The 16,572-nt window shown below is 43.3% G+C and overlaps 1 protein-coding gene across 2 annotated transcripts; it reads left to right on the top strand.

The window, feature by feature from the left end:
- The first annotated feature begins 13,367 nt into the window (after window positions 1–13,367).
- LOC123424404 lies at window positions 13,368–16,506 on the top strand. 2 transcript variants are annotated; one of them, XM_045108017.1, is made up of 5 exons: window positions 13,371–13,749; window positions 14,654–14,809; window positions 15,225–15,320; window positions 15,597–15,717; window positions 16,111–16,426. In XM_045108017.1, the coding sequence occupies exons 1-5, from the start codon at window positions 13,459–13,461 to the stop codon at window positions 16,278–16,280; spliced, it is 834 nt and encodes a 277-aa protein (XP_044963952.1). In that variant the 5' UTR covers window positions 13,371–13,458; the 3' UTR covers window positions 16,281–16,426. The 2 variants fall into 2 exon arrangements, with proteins under 2 accessions (XP_044963960.1, XP_044963952.1); XM_045108025.1 differs by lacking the exon at window positions 15,225–15,320 and having other exon boundaries at window positions 13,368–13,749; window positions 16,111–16,506.
- The last annotated feature ends 66 nt before the right edge of the window (window positions 16,507–16,572 follow it).

Below are 16,572 nucleotides of genomic sequence, written 5' to 3'. Positions count from 1 at the left end.
CTTTGCCACATGCAACTCTAGCCTATACCACACAGTTTCACCTCTAGATCAGATTACTGCGGAGCTCGGGCGGAGTCCTACAGGAATAGATCATCACCACCACCGGAGCGCCGTCACGCAGCCAGAGAACTCATGTACTTCTCCGTCTTGCTTGCTGGATCAAGAAGGCCGAGATCATCATCGAGCTGTACGTGTGCTGAACGTGGAGGTGTCGTCCGTTCGGCGCTAGACCCGAACGGATCGTCGGACTGATCGCGGGACGGTTCGTGGGACGGTTCGAAGGACATGAGGACATTCCACTACATCAACCGCGTTTCTTAACGCTTCCTGTTGTGCGATCTACAAGGGTACGTAGATCCAATGTCCACTCGTAGATGGACATCACTATGATAGGTCTTCATGTGCATAGGAAATTTTGTTTCCCATGCAACGTTCCCCAACAGTGGCATCATGAGCTAGGTTCATGCGTAGATATTATCTCGAGTATAACACAAAAGGTTTTGTGGACGATGATGTTCGATTTTCTGCCCTCCTTTGTCTTTTCTCGATTCGGCGGTATTGTTGGATTGAAGCGGCCCGGACCGACATAACTCGTACGCTTACGAGAGACTAGTTTCATCGATTGACATGCAACCTCGTTGCATAAAGATGACTGGCGGGTGTTGGTTTCTTCAACTTTAATTGAATTAGTTTTGACCGAGGCGGACCTTGGAGAGGTTAAATAGCAATTTGCACATCTCCGTTCAGGTTTTTGCGTAAGGATGCGATCATACTAGATACTCATAGCAGTCACGTAAAACATGCAACAACAAATTAGAGGACGTATAACTTGTTTTTGCAGGGTATGCTTGTGATATGATATGGCCAATGACGTGATGTGATATATTGGATGTATGAGATGATCATATTGTAATAGTTAATATTGACTTGCACGTCGATGCTACGGCAACCGGCAGGAGCCATAGGGTTGTCTTTAAACTAACGTTTGTGTTTGAAGATGCGTTTACTATATTGCTAGGTCGTAGCTTTAGTAGTAATAGCATAGATATCATAACAACCTCGATGGCGACACATTGATGGAGATCATGATGATGGAGATTTCAGTGTGGCGCCGGTGACAAGAAGATCATGCCGGTGCTTAAGTGATGGAGATCAAGAAGCACAAGATGATGGCCATATCATGTCACTTATGAATTGCATGTGATGTTAATCCTTTTATGCACCTTATTTTGCTTTGAACAACGGTAGCATTATAAGGTGATTTCTCACTAAAATTTCAAGACGAAATTGTGTTATCTCCGACTGTGCACCGTTGCGACACTTCATCGTTTCGAGACACCACGTGATGATCGGGTGTGATAGACTCAACGGTCACATACAACGGGTGCAAAACAGTTGCACACGCAGAACACTCAGGTTAAACTTGACGAGCCTAGCATGTGCACACATGGCCTCAGAACACATGAGACCGAAAGGTCGAGCATGAATCGTATAGTTGATATGATTAGCATAGGGATGCTTACCACTGAAACTATTCTCAACTCACGTGATGATCGGACTTGAGTTAGTGAATTTGGATCATGTACCACTCAAATGACTAGAGAGATGTACTTTTTGAGTGGGATTTTAGCAAGTAATTTGATTAGTTAAACTCTAATTATCTTGAACATAGTCTAAGTCTACTTTGAAATATTTGTGTTGTAGATCAATGGCTCACGCGACAGTCACCCTGAATTTTAATACGTTCCTAGAGAAAGCTAAGTTGAAAGATGATGGAAGCAACTTTGTAGACTGGGCTCATAATCTTAAGTTGATCCTGCCAGTTGGGAAGAAGTATTATGTCCTTAATGTTGCTCTAGGAGATGAACCATCCGCTACGGCTGACCAAGATGTTAAGAATGCTTGGTTAACATGTAAGGAGGACTACTCAGTAGTTCAATGTGCAGTCTTATATGGCCTAGAGTCGGGACTTCAACGTTGCTTTGAGCGTCATGGAGCATATAAGATGTTCCAGGAGTTGAAGTTTATCTTTCAGAAAAACCCCCGGATCGAGAGGTATCAGACCTCCGATAAATTCTATGCTTGCAAGATGGAGGAGAATTCGTTTGTTAGTGAACATGTGCTCAAAATGTCTGGGTACTCAAACCGTCTAGCTGAGCTGGGAATTGAACTCCCACAAGAGGCTATCACTGACAGAATTCTTCAATCACTGCCACCAAGCTACAAGAGCTTTGTGTTCAACTATAACATGCAAGGGATGAACAAGTCACCCGGCGAGTTATTCGCGATGCTGAAAGTCGCAAAGTCAGAACTCCAAAAAGAGCATCAAGTGTTGATGGTCAATAAGACCACTAGTTTCAAGAGAAACGACAAAGGCAAGAAGGGTAACTCCAAAAAGAGTGGCAACCTAGTTGCCAATCCGACGAAGAAACCCAAAGCTGGACCTAAGCCTGAAACAGAGTGTTATTATTGCAACGGACTGGGTCATTGGAAGCGCAACTGCCCCAAGTATTTGGCTGATAAGAAGGCGGCCAAGGAAAAATCAGGTATATTCGATATACATGTTATTGATGTGTACTTAACCAACTCTCATAGTAGTGCCTGGGTATTCGATACCGGTTCTGTTGCTCATATTTGCAACTCGAAACAGGAACTGCGGAATAAACGAAGGCTGGCGAAAGATGAAGTGACGATGCGCGTGGGAAATGGTTCCAAGGTTGATGCAATCACCGTCGACACAGTTTCACTTCAGTTACCATCAGGATTAGTTATGAACTTAAATAATTGTTATTTAGTGCCTGCGTTAAGCATGAACATTATATCTGGATCTTGTTTATTGCGAAACGGTTACTCGTTTAAGTCAGAGAATAATGGTTGTTCTATTTCTATGAGTAATATCTTTTATGTTCATGCACCCAATGTGAGAGGATTGTTCATATTGAATCTTGATAGCGATGATACACACATACATAACATTGAGACCAAAAGAGTTAGAGTTAACAATGATAGCGCCATGTTTTTGTGGCACTCGCGCTTAGGTCATATTGGTGTAAAGCGCATGAAGAAACTCCATTCCGATGGACTATTGGAGTCACTTGACTTTGATTCACTTGACACGTGCAAACCATGCCTCATGGGCAAGATGACTAAGACTCCGTTCTTCGGAACAATGGAGCATGCAAGTGACTTGTTGGAAATCATACATACCGATGTGTGCGGTCCGATGAGTGTGGAGGCGCGCGGCAGATATCGTTATTTTCTCACCTTCACTAAAGATTTGAGTATATATGGTTATGTCTACTTGATGAAGCACAAGTCTGAAACGTTTGAGAAGTTCAAGCAATTTCAGAGTGAAGTTGAAAATCATCGTAACAAGAAGATCAAGTTCCTACGGTCTGATCATGGGGGTGAATATCTGAGTTTCGAGTTTGGTGCTCACTTAAGACAATGTGGAATTGTTTCACAGTTGACACCGCCTGGAACACCACAGCGTAATGGTGTGTCCGAACATCGTAATCGTACTTTGTTAGAAATGGTGCGACCTATGATGTCTCTTACCGATTTGCCGTTGTCGTTTTGGGGTTATGCATTAGAGATAGTTGCATTCACTTTAAATAGGGCACCATCAAAAACCGTTGAGATGACACCATACGAACTGTGGTATGGCAAAATACCAAAGTTGTCGTTTCTTAAAGTTTGGGGATGTGATGCTTATGTCAAAAAGCTTCAGCCTGGAAAGCTGGAACCCAAAGCGGAAAAGCGCGTCTTCATAGGTTACCCAAAAGAGACAGTTGGGTACACCTTCTATCTCAAATCCGAGGGCAGAGAGTTTGTTGCTAAAAACGGAGCTTTTCTTGAGAAGGAGTTTCTCTCGACAGAATTGAGTGGGAGGAAGATAGAACTTGATGAGGTTGTCAAACCTCTAATCCCTCTGGATGGTGGCACATGGCAAGGGGAAACCCCTGTCGTTGCCACGCCGGTTGAGGAGGAAGTTAATGATGATGATCATGAAACTTCGGATCAAGTTCCTATCGGACCTCGGAGGTCCACAAGATCATGTATTGCTCGTGAGTGGTACGGTAATCCTATCTTATCAATTATGTTGTTAGACAACAATGAACCTGCGAATTATGAAGAACCAATGGTGGGCCCTGATTCCAACAAATGGCTCGAGGCCATGAAGTCTGAGATAGGATCCATGTACGAGAACAAAGTGTGGACTTTGGAAGTATTACCTAAAGGCCGCAAGGCTATTTTGGAACAAATGGATCTTTAAGAAGAAGACGGACGCAAACGGTAATGTGACCGTTTATAAAGCTCGACTTGTGGCAAAGGGTTTTTCACAAGTTCAAGGAGTTGACTAGGATGAGACGTTCTCACCGGTAGCAATGCTTAAGTCCGTCCGAATCATGTTAGCAATAGCTGCATTTTTCGATTATGAAATCTGGCAGATGGATGTCAAAACGACGTTCCTTAACGGTTTTCTTAAGGAAGAGTTGTATATGATGCAACCCGAAGGTTTTGTCGATCCAAAGAATGCTAACAAAGTGTGCAAGCTCGAGTGATCCATTTATGGACTGGTGCAAACATCTCGGAGTTGGAATAAGCGCTTTGATGAGGTGATCAAAACATTTGGGTTTATACAAGTGGTTGGAGAATCTTGTATTTACAAGAAAGTGAGTGGGAGCTCTGTGGTGTTTCTAATATTATATGTGGATGAAATATTGCTGATTGGAAACAACGTGGAGTTTCTGGAGAGCATAAAGGATTACTTGAATAAAATTTTCTCTATGAAGGACCTAGGAGAAGCTACTTACATTCTAGGCATTAAGATCTATAGGGATAGATCGAGACGCCTGATAAAGTTTTGAAGAAGTTCAAAATGGATCAGTCCAAAAAAGGGTTCTTGCCAGTGTTACAAGGTATAAAATTGAGTAAGACTCAGTGCCCAACAACTTCGGAAGATAGAGAACAAATGAGTTCCGTCCCCTATGCTTCAGCCATAGGTCCTATCATGTATGCAATGTTGTGCACTAGACCAGACGTCAGCTTGGCCATAAGTATGGCAGGCGGGTTTCGGAGTAATCCAGGAGTGATCACTGGACGGCGGTCAAGAATATTCTGAAGCACCTGAAAAGGACTAAGGAAATGTTTCTCGTTTATGGAGGTGACGAAGAGCTCGTCGTAAAAGGTTACGTCGACGCAAGCTTTGACACCGATCCGGATGACTCTAAGTCACAAACCGGATACATATTTATTCTTAATGGGGGTGCGGTATGTTGGTGCAGTTCCAAGCAAAGCATCGTAGCAGATTCTACATGTGAAGCGGAGTACATGGCTGCCTCGGAGGCAGCAAAGAAGGGTGTATGGATGAAGCGGTTCATGACGGATCCTGGAGTTGTGCCGAGCGCCCTAAATCCAATAACTATGTTCTGTGACAACACTGGTGCCATTGCTCTAGCAAAGGAACCAAGGTTTCACAAGAAGACCAGACACATCAAACGACGCTTCAACCTCATCCGGGACTACGTCGAAGGAAAGGACATAAATATTTGCAAAGTGCACACGGATCTGAATGTAGCAGACCCACTGACTAAACCTCTTCCACGGGCAAAACATGATCAATACTAGAACTGTATGGGTGTTAGATTTATTACAATGTAAATCGCATGGCGATGTGAGGACTAGATTATTGACTCTAGTGCAAGTGGGAGACTGTTGGAAATATGCCCTAGAGGCAATGATAAATAGTTATTATTATACTTCCTGTTTAAAGATAATCGTTTATTATCCATGCTATAATTGTATTGAATGAAAACATAGATACATTTGTGGATACATAGACAAAACAATGTCCCTAGCAAGCCTCTAGTTAGCTAGCCAGTTGATCAATGATAGTCAAGGTTTTCTGGCTATATGCAAGTGTTGTCACTTGATAACTGGATCACATCATTAGGAGAATCATGTGATGGACTAGACTCAAACTATGAACGTAGCATATTGATGGTGTCATTTTATTGCTATTGTTTTCTGCTTGTCAAGTATTTATTCCTATGACCATGTTATCATATAACTCACTAGCACTGGAGGAATACCTTGTGTGTATAAAACGTCGGAACGTAACTGGGTGACTATAAAGGTGCTCTACAGGTATCTCCGAAGGTGTCCGTTGAGTTAGTATGGATCAAGACTGGGATTTGTCACTCCGTGTGACGGAGAGGTATCTCGGGGCCTACTCGGTAATACAACATCACACACAAGCCTTGCAAGCAATGTGACTAAGTGTAAGTCACGGGATCTTGTATTAAGGAATGAGTAAAGAGACTTGCCGGTTACGAGATTGAAATAGGTATGCGGATACCGACGATCGAATCTCGGGCAAGTAACATACCGAAGGACAAAGGGAATGACATACAAGATTATATGAATCCTTGACACTGAGGTTCAACCGATAAGATCTTCAAAGAATATGTAGGATCCAATATGGGCATCCAGGTCCCGCTATTGTATATTGACCGAGGAGTGCCTCGGGGCATGTCTACATAGTTCTCGAACCCATAGGGTCTGCACACTTAAGATTTGATGATGTTTTAGCATAGTTGAGTTATATGAGCGGTTACCGAATGTTGTTCGGAGTCCTGGATGAGATCACAGACGTCACGAGGGTTTCCGGAATGGCCCGGAAACGAATATTGATATATAGGATGGTTTCATTTGGTCATCGGAAAGTTTCGGGCAGTATCGGCATTGTACCGGGAGTGACGAATGGGTTCCAGGTGTTCACCGGGAGGGGCCCACCCACCCGGGAGTGAGCCCAAGGCCCTAGGGTGGCGCCACAAGTCCTTAGCGGGCTGGTGGAGTCATCCCAAGGAGTCCATGGCTCCACATAAAGAAAATACCAAAAGAAAAGAAAAAGGAAAAGGAAAGAGGGAGGTGGGAAGGAAGAGGAGGACTCCTCCTTCCCAAACCGAATTGGAGGAGGAGTCCTCCTCCTCCTGGCGGCCGACGCACCATGAGGGACTTGTCCCTCAAGGCTAGCCCCTCCCCCTCCCTCCTATAGATAGTGGTGGTTTAGGGCGTTTTGAGACACAACTTTGCCACGTGCAACTCTAGCCTATACCACACAGTTTCACCTCTAGATCGGATTTCTGCGGAGCTCGGGCGGAGCCCTGTAGGAATAGATCATCACCACCACTGGAGCTCCGTCACCCTGCCGGAGAACTCATCTACTTCTCTGTCTTGCTTTTTGGATCAAGAAGGCCGAGATCATCGTCGAGTTGTACGTGTGCTGAACGCGGAGATGTTGTCCGCTCGGCGCTAGATCGGACGGATCGTGGGACGGATCGCGGGACGGTTCATGGGATGGTTCGAGGAACGTGAAGACGTTCCACTACATCAACCGCGTTTCTTAAAGCTTCCTGTTGTGCGATCTACAAGGGTACGTAGATCCAATCTCCACTCGTAGATGGACATCACCATGATAGGTCTTCATGTGCGTACGAAATTTTTTGTTTCCCATGCAACGTTCCCCAACATAGATGACCAATCAGTTCCCCAACATGCCGCGTTGCTGTCCGTGCGACACATAATCTGCGGCGACGACAGTCTCTGCGCCCTACTTCACGCACTGCTCGAGTGCTTTGCCAGCCTCGACGTGGTCACTCCCTCCCATGGTGCACTTAGGGGAGGTTGCTAATGACGACGACGAGGATGCAGGGGAGAGGATTGTGTGTGTGTGTGTGTGTGTGTGTGTGTGTAAAGAGAACGCAGAGTGGTGCCGCATGTTAAAACCAGCGGCTCGGGCGCCGTTAAAACAGAAGTTGGGAGGGAGGCGAGCGGCGTTTCAAAGGGGCAACTCACCTATCGGTGAGCGTGCGTACCGTCAATTCATATGCCCAATGGCACGTATCCCTGTGAGAGTATGCAGCGGACATGCCTCCCATCAATTCACGCACATGTTCACATGCCTCCTAGTCAGCCTCGGCAGCGGTGTGCTAGCATACGTCCCTTCAAATCAGAACTTCTTGCACGGATCGGCGGGCGTGTATTTTTTGTTTTTGAGAATTAGTTCTACCGCTTGATTATTACGTAACCAAGCTATGACATGTGCAGTGTTGTTGTAACGACAATGGATTGGATTAATAAACTGTTTGCAATGTTACCTGACAGTTCTATGTTGCATCTATTAAGCTTAGATGAAAACTTTTCTCAAATTGTACGATTTATTTACCAAGACCTATTTGTTCCATATCATGAAATCATGTCAATCTTTCATGAATTTTAACTTAGCTGGTGATTTGCTGGAATTTGAAAACAAAGACTCTCAATGTTTGCGGCCGAGCCATGATGCCGAAATTTTTGAAATTTATTGTCTTTCCTTGCATGGGAATAAACATGAACCCAAGACGTAAATTTTGATTTTCTAGTTCATTTTGGTGCACAACCACGTGTGTTTAGAGTTCAAATTGGAAATTTCTAAATTAAATCCCTAAGGAATCAATTTAATGTATGAAATGTATTAAATTTCTCTAAAGCTTCAAATTTTCGCACGATGCTCTTATTGTCACATGTTCACTAAAGAAAAAGTTGGACATGCATGCCTCGAAGTGGCGGTGGTGTGCTGGGACGGGTTGGGTGGGGGTCCAACATAGTATGTGTCGTGAGCCATCGTGTGGGGTTGTTCGGTTTGTGAGGAACGTGCCAAATCAAAAGTCATGCATTGGGTATTTAAAGCATCTCATGCCCTTTTCATGCATATGGTTGTGTCACATGCGGTGGTGGTCCTTGTACACTCCCTCGTGCGGTTACCAGCAACATACCCATTTGATGCCCCCTCCCCCGCGCGGTCTATCAATTTGAATGGTGCGGCGAGAGGGGTTGATCAAAGGTTGATTCATCTTTTGGTATGTGTTTCGGTGTAGATCATGGTGAGATTCCACATGAAAGTTTGAGCGCATGTGTACACGTGCTCCCAAATTGCTTTCCACCCAATCAATCTCGTCTACCCAAGCCAAATCTATGAGGGAGTGATTGAGTGTTGCGGAGACTATCTTTTGAAGCACAAGAGCAAGGAGTTCATCATACTACCACATATATTACCTTTTGGAGAGTAGTGTCTCCTATATTGGTTAGGTGTCTCTTGGGAGCCTCCTACTTCGTGTTGTGGAGTTGAACCAAGAAGTTTGTAATGGCAAGGAGATCACCTGTTTCGTTAAGATCTACCCCGAGTGAGGCTAGTCCTTCGTGGAAGTAAGCCATGGTGGAATAGACAAGGTTGCTTCTTCATGGACCCTTTATGGGTTGAGCCCTCCGTGGACTCGCGCGGTCGTTACCCTTCATGGGTTGAAGTCTCCATCAACATGGACATACGATAGCACCACCTATCAGAACAGCGCCAAAAATCTCCGTGTCAATCTTTGCGTTTGACCTTCCTATCCCTACCATCTATTTACATGTGCATGTCTTTACTTTCTGCTGCTATACTCTTAGACTTGCATGTGTAGGGTGTGCTTGACTTGCTACAATTGTTAAAACTTGCCCACAACTAAAATTAGGAAAAGGTTAAGTTTTATTTGGTCAAGTAGTCTAATCACCCCCCCCCCCTCTAGACATACTTCGGATCCTACAAGCTTACAACTACCACTTATGTCATCGCATGTTACTTATGAGTATACATAGTTGACTTAGGTTAACAACAAAATCACAAATGTGATGAATAGGACAAAGATTATGAAGTCATTTAGTCTACTTAGCCAAACTGACATGCAGCCTTGCGTACTACATGATTGCTCTTCTATTTGACTACGAACTTGGAGTAATAATCCCCTGCCCCGACTCACGGGCTTCTCGACCACCATGGATGCATCTCGTCCCACCCAACTACACACGACCTCCCTAGAGAACACGGGGAAGAGAAGGGGTGCTGCTGCAAAAGGCACGTCGTGGGAGTGGCTTCTTGTGTGAGTCTCGACTTGCTGGAAGGCGGTGTTGCAAGGACACACCACTGTTGCAAGTGTCATTGTGAGGTCCTAAGTAGTGCGGCGATGGCAGGCGATGATGCTACGAAAGATGGCGACCATGTTGTTGCTGCTGCAATGAGAGCAACACTGTTCTATAAGCGGCGCATTGAGTCAGTGGCGAATATTTGTGAGTGGATGGTGGCACTGCAAGGGATGTGGCGTAAGGTGAGAAGGAGATGACCCTCTAAGTCTACAAGCAACAAATGATGTCAATCATGTTGTAAAGGGGGTCGTCGTAGGTTGGTGCTGCAAATGATCAATGCCGCACAAAGGAGCAACTATCAAACATTAGTGTTGCAAAAGAGATGCGGGCTGCGAGGGCAAGAGACCCCGTGGGGGCGCATGTGATTCGAGGGTGTTTGCACGTCACAACAATTAGGGTGCTGTGAGGGATTCATGCAAAGTCATCCACCAATGCTCAACACGAGGGTGGCGTTATGACAATAACAGTGCGTGTTATTAAGATGACAATCCATGTTGTGGGGCCAAAAGTGGTGCGAGGAATGTCCATGCATTTTGTGAGCCTAGTGGCGAGGGACAACAAAGCCTGCTGCGAGAGAGGTCATTGAGTTCCCCGAGCAGCACCACAGCTGTCACAGTAAGGGAGCTGTGTAGCACGTGGGAGCTAGAAGGGAGCGGGAAGGAACAAGATCAAGCGGTTCGTGTGTTGCGTCACATAGTGCTGTAGGAGGCTGCTTAGCCCTTGCGCTACCGTCGACTGATGCTAACGTGCTACGACTTTCATGCTAGTTGCTCAATCTGTTGCTTGTTTTGCTCTAACCAGCTAAGCTACCGGAACCACTTGCCCAAAGACTCTTTTATTCATGAGTAAAATACACCCGAGGTCCTAAAAGTATTCCAAGTGTGTCAAGTAGGTGCTAAAAGTTTGAAACCGTTCACCGCAGGTCCTAAATATGTGTAAATCGTTCACTGCGGGTCCTAAAAGTATTCGAAGTGTGTTAAGTAGGTCCTAAAAGTCATGCGTAAAATACACATATAACCCGCGGTGAACGATTTCAAACTTTTAGGACCTCCTTAACACACTTTAAATACTTTTAGGACCTCCGTTGTATTTTACTTTTTCTTCATCTATGAACATCCTACTTGCAATGAAGGAGCTTGCTCAAGAATCGAGAGCCAGCTAGCCGTTCAGGGATGTCTTCTTTGCTATGGACGCTACGAAGAATAAGAAAGGGGAGCTTTGCTAGTAGTCACTAAAAACAGAGGACAGACAAGTCATTATGCAATGTAAAACCTGGATTACAGTTTATGAACGTACTACGTAGCGGCGCTGCATATATGCGTTGTCGTGCGGCACTTTCTACACACTCTCTACCACTGCCTGAGCTAGAGCTACGCTTCCTGTCATCGCTGATGCAAAGTAGTAAAGAAAAGGAGCATGCACCAGCTGTCTTGGTAGAGCATGCAGTAGTAGGCCCCTAATGCATATGTCACGTCATAGGCTTAGCTACTGCAGGCAGCCACTAATACAAACTTGCTAGCTACACTAAAAGGCCATCAGCCGCTATTCACAAAACTGTGTTGTGTGTTCTTGACTTTTTCTTACAAGGATTATCGCTGACCAAGTACGAAAATGTTTACATGTCCAGAACAAAAATTAGCTTAAGGAAAAAATTCATTTGCATTGATTTCTTCTTCTTGTATAGGTCGTTGCCAAATTTCTAACACCTATTTTCCATAGTGTTTGCCCCACTCGTCAATTTCATACTACTAAGTTGTCTTTTTTACATGAAGTTTTGTGACAAGATGTAAAACCTAGTTGCCATGCTATTTTGCCGTGCTTGCCAATTTAAAATCAAGTTGTGGCATCGTAAGCTTGTTGGAGGATTGTAAAACCTAGTTGTCATACTGTTTTCTTGCACTTACCAATTAAATTCTACCAAGTTGTCGTTTAATAAAGCATGCCGTGGCTTGTCAGACCTAGTTGTCATCATGTTTTCTTGCGCTTACTAGTTTAAAATCAAGTTCTCGTATCTAAAGTTTCTTGGAGGCTTATAAAACCTACTCCCTCCGTCCGGAAAAGACCGGACATCTAGTATTTATAAATTGTCCAAGAAAGAGTGTTAATCTACAACCCCAATGCATATTGTATTTTATCCAGCCGTCCTTAATTGACTCATGCATCAACTTGTAGCCTAGTTATTGGTCGCATGCTCATTTTAGCCCCTTTGATTTCTGCCTTAATTACTGCATGCAACCAATATTCATTTAATGGTCTTTTTTCACTGGTTGCATGCACACATGTGTCTTTCAATGTTCTGTGTTAATTAGGTCATGGGAGCAAAGTCAGCTCTTTCCTTGATCTATGTGTAAATCACTAAACGTGCAGTCTTTAGCGGACGGAGGGAGTAGTTGTCATGGTGTTTTATTGCACTTGCCAATTAAATTCTATCAGGTTGCCATTTAATAAAGTATGCCATGACTTGTAAGACCTAGTCGTCACCATGTTTTCTCACGTTTTCCAGTTTAATTGTATCAAGTTGTCATTTCATAAAAGTTTGCCAAAGGTTTGTAAAAACATAATTGCCATGGCGTTTTGTCGTGCTTGTTAGTTTGTATGTACTAAGTTGTCATATTGTTTGATAAAGCTTTCGACTTTGGTAACAATTAGTTGTTAGGGATTTTTTATTATGCTTGTCTAGCCGGTTGCCATTTTAATTCTACAATGTAGTTTGTCTTGAAATTTTGTTATGCATCTATGGGTGGCTGCACTGAAAAAATAAGATATTTTCTCAATGTCGAAAAAGAAAACAAAAAAAAAACACAATCATTACTTACTTGGTATGTTACAAATAAGAGTAGAGTAAAATCCTGAAACAAAGTAGAATAAAAAGGTTAACCGTTATGCAAGAGGGATAGTATAGAAAAAGTGAAAAGGACAAAAGGCACATGCTGTAAAGTGCTACAAACACACCATATATGTCGTGGTCCCCTAATATTTCCTCGATCATATGGCTCCCAAGCATGCGGTCCCCTTCGATCTAATTAGATAGGACCATGAACGTGACATGCAGTGGATCGAACGCTCGAACGTCCGCCCATGTAAACGCAGCCGTGCGCACGTTGTAGATTAGATTTCTCGTACAGTTTATATAATCTGACATCCAAACATGCTCACATAAATTATTTTTATAAATCAAATTATATAATCTATTTTTATAATCTAAATTATCATAATCTATTATGATTGCAAATAAGGCCTAATTATCCGTGGATGCTAAAATTGATCCAAACCCGTTCTCCAATGGGTAATTACCCGTCGGGATAGAGTAACGGGTACCCGTACCCCGTTCCGTCTTGCGTCGACGCATCCACTCGGGCGCACCGCCAGTCCGCCAGGCAGGTGTGGCGGAAACGACTCCATTTCCCAACCAACCAACCAACCAACCAAGTACCAACAGCCGCCCGTGGCCGATCCATGGCGACGGCGTCGCGGCTGCTGCCGCCCTTCCCCCCTCCAGCGGCCCCGACATCCCGCCACGCAACTCTCCGCGCCGCTCCTCGCAGCTGCAGCCTCGCCATCCCGAGCCTCCGGTGCCGCGCCTCCGCCCCAGCGGCCGTTGACGCTGCTGGCGCGCCGCTGCTGCTGGAGGACCGCGCCGGCACGGTGTCCATCCGAGAGTTTGTCACGCTCGATGAGCTCCACGCCGCCGTGCGCCTCCGCGTGCGCACCTTCTACGAGTACGCCCGCGACACTGTCGGGGCCGAGGTGATCCATCCCTTCAATCAGTCTCATATATCCATCTCTTTCCTGCTTGTGTGCCATGTGAGCTGTTAGCTTTCAGAGAAGTACCAACAAGCGAGGAGGCAACCAAAGATCTGGGTGTTCGTTTCCCGAACGATAGTGTGCCAAAATTGATCTCTTTTTGCAAACACGCAAAATCAGTCCTGGCCTCGTAGATGACACGACCTTGGAAATTGATGTACATGCATTGGTTTGTGATTATAATAATGAGAGCTTCCATTTTGCTAGTGTATACTGTTTGTTTTTTCCTTTCATCAGTTCTATGAAGGCCAGTAGTATAACCGATCCGGAATATCCTTGTATAGAAAAAAATGTTGCTGGTGTAAGTAAGATAGAGTATTTAGGAGTAACACGGTATCAATAGTACTCGTAATAGGAAGAGTGACTTCAGGAGGACTTGAACTTGACAGCCTTGTTCCCAGGATCACAATTTATGCCCTTTCTAAATCCAAGTTTTCAGTGATAATTGTTTTAAAAGAGGTGTTGGATGGTGTTAAGTTGTGAAGGCAAATTCATTCAGATATGGCCATGTTTTCATGTTTTTCCTTCGCAGGCAGAACGAAGTGTTGACTATAATTATTCTTATAGTCCATACTACTTTATTTCTGCTCAATTCACTGCCTTCTGGCCAAGTCTATTCTAAAGTTAGTAGACAGTCATCTAGTTGCAAAACGGTGCAACCTTGTTCAAAATTGCTTTCCTTCTATGTTTATAGTATGTGTGTTTTTCTTTTGAGGATTTATAGTATGTGTTTTCCTTCTATACTTTCCATGCATTTCCTTCCTTTTTTTCTTTCCCTGAATGCATCATTGAATCATCATATTTATGAATTAATAATTTAATTTTACTTATTGTCAAGTTCTATTAGGATCACAGGAAAGGTCTGGCAGAGAGGGAATATGAAGCATTACAAAATCGGATTTCTGGGAATATGATTAATTTTCGGAGAGTCTCTTGTATAAATGGGACAGTGCCACTGTTGCCATCGTTGATGCCAGCAGAGGAGCTTTGTTCAACATGCAAGGTATAATGGTAATATAGACGCTGTGCCCTTGAATAGGCACTTATTTCGGCTCTAGCTAGACCATAGAAATCTGGGTAGCAGAATCTTTTTAATTGCCCTGGCATTCTTCTGTGTTCACTTGGACATAAAACCTAAATAAGAATGATAATTGCAAACGTGCATTTTCCCTTGACTTACTTTGATTCATCTTATGATTCTCACTTGTCATGTGCAGAAAGCATAAAATGTTAATATGTCCTGTTCTTCTAGATACAATTTCCTTTGCTCATCAAAAATTAAAATGCACTTAGCCTTTCTTGGTCTCGGTATGATTTTTCGATGTGCATGTGTTTAAGTCTATGGTTGATTATATTCATTTCTAGCAGGAATAATCTGTCAATGTTAGAGGTTAACCTATGAATTCTGACATATGCAGTTTGTTGAAGATGGGGAAGAGAGAATAGTGGTTGGTAGTTTAGACCTGAATCAGTGCCTCTGGCTACCAGATGAACTGACTGGAAAGAGGCCAGGGGTAAGTTTCCAACAGATTGAGAGGGTTTACTGGATGCAACTGAAGTTCTGGAATAGTTGGTTCGATACCATTTGCAGTTCTATTGTCTAAATTTGTATTAAATGACGATTTTTATAAAGCAGTAGTTGCCATGTCAAATATCCTTATCTAATCCTGTATCTATTTAATTATATTAGTACAAACAAGATGCAAAATGCTTATTTTAATTTACTTATAATCCTTTTGTTTTGCTTTTTCAAAGATTCTTTATTTTTAATATTTATTCTGTATTAATAGGTAACTGAATCAAGCCATACACGGGCATATCTGAGCAACGTATGTGTTGCTAAGGAGCTCCAAAGATGCGGACTGGGCTATGCATTGGTTGACAAGTCTAAGAAGCTTGCTCGTCAATGGGGTGAGTTCATTTCATTTAGTTTCCTTAACGTGTTTTTAAGTATTTAGCTGATTTTAGACTATCCTTAGTTGGTACTTGGTAGTTAGATTACCTGCAACATGACAATATATACTGATAGATTGAGTTTTCGGTTGTACAAAAACGTGCTTCTTATGTTCAGGTCGAAACATCTATTATCAAACGTGTTCTTTCACCATTTTCTGACAACTGTACAAACATATGTTGCTACTCAAGATATGTGATCTATTCCGATTTAGTTGAATCATATGATTGTTGCGCAACAGTTTTTGTGGATCGACAGAAGTATGATAATTACTTCACTTCTTAAACCCTTTGAAATTCTTGTCCCTTAATGCAATTTCTCAAGTTGGATGCGAACACAAATATTTGCAGGCATAACAGATTTGTATGTCCATGTTGCCATCAACAACGAGGCGGCACAAAAACTGTACATCAAGAGTGGATTTGTGTATGAAAGTGAGGAGCCTGCCCAGCAGGCTAGGCATCTTGGGCGCCCTCGAAGGCTTCTTCTTTGGCTTGATATGAAGAACGAGGCCTTGTGATCTTACCTGTAAATGCTTCCTTTTATAGCTATACAGTATTATCTATATATAATTCCGATTTTACTGCCCATTTCAAGTAGTAGTATTTTTTTCCTTGTGGAAAGAAATACAATTCCGAAAATTTAAATTCAGGATTCTCCCCATAATTTTATTTGTTCTGCACATAGTACTCATTTTTCGATGTATATTCAGAATTCCCCCAGTGGCAAACAATGGTACGGGATAATGCAGTGCTATCAAATCTTCAGCATGGACGGTGGTCAAGTGCTTGGTGGACTCGATTGGAATCGGC

The sequence above is a fragment of the Hordeum vulgare genome, chromosome 1H (assembly GCF_904849725.1).
Source record: "Hordeum vulgare subsp. vulgare chromosome 1H, MorexV3_pseudomolecules_assembly, whole genome shotgun sequence".
Classification (NCBI taxonomy): domain Eukaryota; kingdom Viridiplantae; phylum Streptophyta; class Magnoliopsida; order Poales; family Poaceae; genus Hordeum; species Hordeum vulgare.
Note: the sequence above shows the minus strand (reverse complement) of the source record. Positions and strands in the feature narration are given on the sequence as shown.